Source organism: Cystoisospora suis (assembly GCF_002600585.1).
Source record: "Cystoisospora suis strain Wien I chromosome Unknown contig_2112, whole genome shotgun sequence".
In the NCBI taxonomy this organism is placed as follows: domain Eukaryota; phylum Apicomplexa; class Conoidasida; order Eucoccidiorida; family Sarcocystidae; genus Cystoisospora; species Cystoisospora suis.
This window is the reverse complement of record NW_027154911.1, coordinates 7,537-12,678: the sequence shown is the minus strand read 5'-3', so window position 1 is coordinate 12,678 and position 5,142 is coordinate 7,537. Positions and strand designations below refer to the sequence as shown.

Genomic DNA, 5,142 nt, shown 5'->3' with positions numbered 1-5,142 from the left:
TCCTCGCGCAGCAAACGATACCTGAAGGCAAGACAAGGACGCAATCTTCTCGTCTGCTCTGGGACTCTGCCCGTGAGACGATTTGGGTGCAAAGCTTGTCTGTGTTGAAACGTTGAGGTTGGGCGCACAACCGCATCCAAGACAGCAAGACGACGAATACGGCCTTAGAAGCCCCAGTGAGCTCACAAGGCGTCGTTTGGGCCGCAACGAAAGTGGCATCTTTTTGCACCCTCCCGATGCATGGGCCACTCGGTGGTACAATGTCATTCAGGTATCGTGTCAGCTCTGCCCGGTCTAACCGGAGCGAACTGGCGCAAAGCTTTTCTCCCGCTAAGGAGCGACCCCGGCCCCCACGAACACGGCCCCTCGAGCGGAGAAGGAACTCAGTGTCACGCGAGCACGAGACAACACTTCACATGTAGCCCAACCTCATGTTAGAAGATTCACACGCATGTGTAGCCCGCACCAGCGGTGATTAGATGCAAAAGTGATATGGCGCCCTCTTGTTTCGCTTGCAGCAGCATCTCTTGATCGACGAGAAGTCGTCGATTGCATGTAGCCCCCCGACTGATGCTAACAGGTGGCATTCTCCGCGCCAGGGATAACCTTTGTCTATACATGGTGCCGGCGGACTGGCCTGAAAGTGCTGTCATTATATCAGTTGACAGGGTATTACTTCTTTCGCTGTGCGACTGTGAGGCGTTATCGGGCGACTCAACGTGCTGGGCCTTTCTTTGGGCGGCGAATCCGTCCCTTTTTTGATCGGCAGGGTTCAGCTCTTCGGCCCCGTCCCCCGCCCCCCCCCCAGTTTCTCGCGCGCCCGTGCCCGTCCGCTCGTCTCGCCTGCGCCCCTGCTTGACTTTTGTAACAACTCTTCTTCTCTACTTCCAGCTTCTCACCTCCGGCAGCTGGTCCTGTTGTTGTGGAGCGTCTGAGATGTTGTCCGCTCGCCACCGCTATTCACTATCGGCTTCACTGTGCGCTGCTAGTGAGCTAATAGCTCTCTGGCACAAAGCTGTTGGTTCCGCGCATGGAAAAATCTATGTGAATGTACGACTGCGACGGGACCAGCAGCCTTACTGCCTTCGCCTGATATCGCGGTTTCCAGTCGGAGAATGCGTAGGTTTCGCGCTTGCTTTCAGGAACCTTTTTCCTCTCTTCTGCTTTTTGCCCCGCCGCCCCCTTCGTAAACTCAGGGCAGTCACTACTGTAGAGCAGCAATATTTGCATTTTCAAAGAGTTGAGTTTCTACGCCGTAGTCGTCCACTGCAGGCTGAGCCCGCGTACTGTCCTCTCGTTCACGGCTTTCTCCTAGGTCATCGACTCCCTCTTCCGCAGTAGCCTATAGCATGCCGGGTTTCCTGACAGCAAGATGTCCCTGAAGGAACCGTCTTCTCGGATGTCACTCTCACTTATCGTGCGTTTTACTGAAAAACTAAGGAAGTCCATGTCTATGCTGAGCGTTTCTGGTGGACGCGGTGTCAATCTTCCAATATCCGTATCGAAGTGTTTCACGTGCTGACTGTATTCCGTTGGTCACAATGGATTCATGAGTTTTGAAACGCGCGATGTCTTGTTGAGTTTTTCACACTTACCGGGTTGGACAGATTTTCTCTGGAAATCTTACCTTTTCACCGTCTGGAACGGTTACGCTGCTCGGTGGTGCGGTTTGTGTACGCATAGCGATGTATTCGTGAAATGGCCGTCTTCGTGTCTGACTCCCGAAGAAGTATCGTGCCTGGGTTCTTACCCCGGTCCGCGGGGAAGCGGGAAGTGCATGTGACTCTGGATGTATAAAGAGAAGTGTTTCTTCGTCTTCCCAAGTTGCTCGCTCTTGTTGCACTCCGACTTGCCAGGATGTCGCAGTCTGTCCTAAGTCTCCATGGTCCACCCGCGTCTCGAGATGACAGTCGGCGCGTCGGCGATCCTACCGGTGGCCGTGCGCCTCCGTGTAGAGGGGAGCGACGAGGAGAAAGTAGGGGAAGAGGTGACTCTGTTCGGGATTTATCTGATCGCCTGCTTGCATTCTCGTCGCGGTCACTGAACACGGATGAGCTGGAGGCCGGGGTTCCAGAGGAGGAAGAAGGAAACTGTTGCTTCTGTTTTCCGGCCTTGACGACGACTGAACGGCTTCTTGCCTGGCTCACGTGTTTTCTGGGAGGAGTGGGCATTTCCGCCTTGTCACTCGGTAAGCGCAACAAGCATCTTTAGGCGTGATACTTTCACAAGACATCCGCGTCCCATGCCAAGTGAAAAGGAAACGCCGAAAGACTTGTACTCCCGTGGCTCCGAAGGTTTAGAATGAGAGAGTTCCGAGTCGCTTGCTTGACACAGCGAGATCTTCCTTTCCCAGCAGGCAGGAACGAACACACGATAGCCCTATGTGTCTCTGAGATCCTCTTTCGCATCAGGCGACAATCGGCCCTGAAGCGTCCCTAGGCCATATAGAGGTGTTCGCTGCTCTCAAAGACAGAGTTTGGACAAGATTATAGACCGGGGACGTTCAAATTAGTCATCCCCGTGTGCTTTGGAGACCCATGGAGTCGCTGCCGCGATGAAAAAGCAAGAGGAATAGCCTAATTTGAGATGCTGTCTTCCGCTCACTATCCTTAGTGTCGTGAATCACCGAAGCCTTTCATCCGCTATCTCTTTGTAATATAGTACGTGTCGCTCCGCTTTCGGAACAGCCGAGACACATTTGTCCTAGTTGCCACCTGTGGAATCCGCACACGTGTTCGGACGTGAACGCGCGGGGGCCATGCGGCTAAGCCTGGGTGCTGATCAGGTTGTGCGGCAATGACGACTCATGCAAGTGCTGAGGAAGACTACTGTGTACGTTTGTGTCGCTTCTTTCTTTTGTCAGGTTCTTTTCAAGATCTAGTCACTGGGAAAAACACTAGGTTTGCTGTGGCGTATACTCTGGGAAATTGCGTGGGTCTCCTAGGCACAGGCTTTCTGGTTGGCTTCCGTCGACAGCTGCGTGGGATGGCGGACCAGTCACGTATGGTTAGTTCTGCCGTTTTTGCAGGCAGCATCCTTTCAACTCTGTTGTGTGCAACGTTGTTTCCCGTCGTGCCACTGGTAATCATATGTCTCACTGTCCAGTGGCTTGCTTATATGTGGTACTCTCTAAGCTACATTCCGTACGGTCGCGAGAGTGCTATTTGGTGTTGGCGGTGGATAGCTGCGCGCTTTTAGTATGCGGTCTCTTGAAAGTCGAAAATATGGTCAGTCTCCCGTCTTAATGATATACTGTGCGTACACCTCTTGCCCCGTGGCCTCTCTCTCCACCCCTCTCACGAGAGGCCTCTAGCCACGCGCTTCTGCTAGTGCAGAGGCTTTCTGTGCGAGGCTTGAAACGCGTTTTCACAAACGTTAGAAGCACCCCGGTTATATTCCTGCACACAGCGTTTGACTGGAATGGTGTAGGAATATCTGAAGTTTTAAAGTGTGCTACAGCCTGCACCAGATGACGTCCGAGTGCGATAGGTAATGTCCGCGACGGTGCCTGCCATCTGTGGAGATCCTGGCGACAGTGGATCCCCCTTTCGACCCTAGAGCAAGGACTGTTAACTGATGGTGTGCTCGCACCGTCACACGAAGTGCAGTGTGTGACAGAATCCCACAGCTACTCAAGCAAGATAGCAGTAACCCTTTACTGAGTTGTCAATACCGTATGGCGCAGTCACTGATTTCTATGAAACCACTATTTTCCGGCTTTTTGCGAGAATGCTCAACCTGGAAAAGCCAGAGCTGAGAGACGGGGAGGCGGCGCCCGCACAAGGATACAATGAGCCGGTTACCGCTTCTTTGAGGAAGGGTTCCCTAGAGGCGGCCCACGAGAATGAACAGTTAAACAGGGTGGGGGAGTCGAGTGAAGAACAGAATGTGTCAGGTCGAACAGATAAGGTGCAGAAGGAGCCCATATCCCAGTCGTCGCCCCTGCCGTGCACTCGCTTTGCCGGGCATGGCGGTGGGGACGACTGGGGTATTGGGTTCCGCCTGCGCCTTACCTGTTGCGCTGGAGGATCGAGTTCCAGGAGAGAGCGAGCCTGTATCGCAACGAGGCCCCGCCGGATGATCTTAGAGAGAACCGACAACACACTCGGGAGGTCGGGAGGGGTGACATATTACTAGCAGCGACACAGGCAATGCCTCAGCAGAGGTGACTGCCTTGTCGCAACCGGAATTCGACACTGTCTACCTGGGACATCTGAAATCAGTATGCACGGTTGTCCTCAGGTCGACGGCCGAAGGCCTTCAACGGCTCGCAGGTTACTGCGTCGCATTTGGTTTTAGTGCAGGAGAGTGTCGTGTACATGCCCGACCGGATACCTCCAGGTGTTCGTTTTTTGGAGACGTCGGTGAGCGGATGGCAACTCCCGGAGACTCCGTCACGAAGCGTTTGTACAACAATTTCTTGCGCAAGAGCGTTTTGCTGTCACTATCGCAATTGAAACCGAACTGACAAACACATCAGCTCCCCTGTGGATAACGCAGATGCTGTTGGACCTCTGAGCACGTTTCTATGTGAACTATGCGAGGTAACCAGGATATGAAACAGCGCAACGCGGAAGTTCTGCTGAGCGTTATCTTGGACCCCTTTCTATCTTCTAAGTGGTGTAGCCAGCTCCTGTCGCTCAGGAGTAGCTCAGCTCAAGTGCCGCTAGGCCCACGAGAGTGGTGGGTCGTCAGTTGACGCTTCGGCTGCATATTTAAATCGTTCTACTGCCAGCCACCCAACAACGTCGCGCGACACACGTGGCAGGCAGGCAATAGTCCGCGCAGAAACAGGTTCGAGATTCGCTGGTTCTGGGACTCCGTAGGACTCAAGGCTTACCAGCGCAGAGTTTGGGTTCTTGTGGCGCTTAGGAAGAGCTTTGGTATCGTGTGTTACGAGGAACTCCAGCAGGTCACCATTCTTGCAGCCTCAAGCGACCAAGGTGGAGCTGTTGGGATATTTAGTCCCCAGAGGTGGCCTCGAGAGCGAGAAAATGTACAAGGGAATGCCATCAGTTACAGAGAAAAGTACGCACTGCCAGGACAGCGTTTTTGTCAAACCCGGTCACAAGTGGCCTGACCTTGTTATGCAGACCCGCCTTTCCGCTTCAGGACCCTACACCCTTGACACACCGCAGCGTT

The 5,142-nt window shown here is 53.7% G+C and overlaps 1 protein-coding gene across 1 annotated transcript; it reads left to right on the top strand.

The window, feature by feature from the left end:
- Positions 1-227: 227 nt before the first annotated feature.
- CSUI_004492 (sft2 family protein) lies at positions 228-4,364 on the top strand. Its single transcript, XM_068064683.1, has 2 exons — positions 228-2,188; positions 2,864-4,364. Exons 1-2 carry the CDS (start codon positions 1,858-1,860, stop codon positions 3,196-3,198), a joined length of 666 nt encoding a protein of 221 aa, XP_067923342.1. The 5' UTR covers positions 228-1,857; the 3' UTR covers positions 3,199-4,364.
- The last annotated feature ends 778 nt before the right edge of the window (positions 4,365-5,142 follow it).

What these genes read in the sequence shown, in the direction of transcription:
- CSUI_004492 (XM_068064683.1), top strand. Translation starts at nt 1,858, where the DNA reads ATGTCGCAGTCTGTCCTAAGTCTCCATGGTCCACCCGCGTCTCGAGAT. An exon ending in CATTTCCGCCTTGTCACTCG is followed by an intron (nt 2,189 to 2,863) that starts GTAAGCGCAACA and finishes TTCTTTTGTCAG; the next exon opens with GTTCTTTTCAAGATCTAGTC.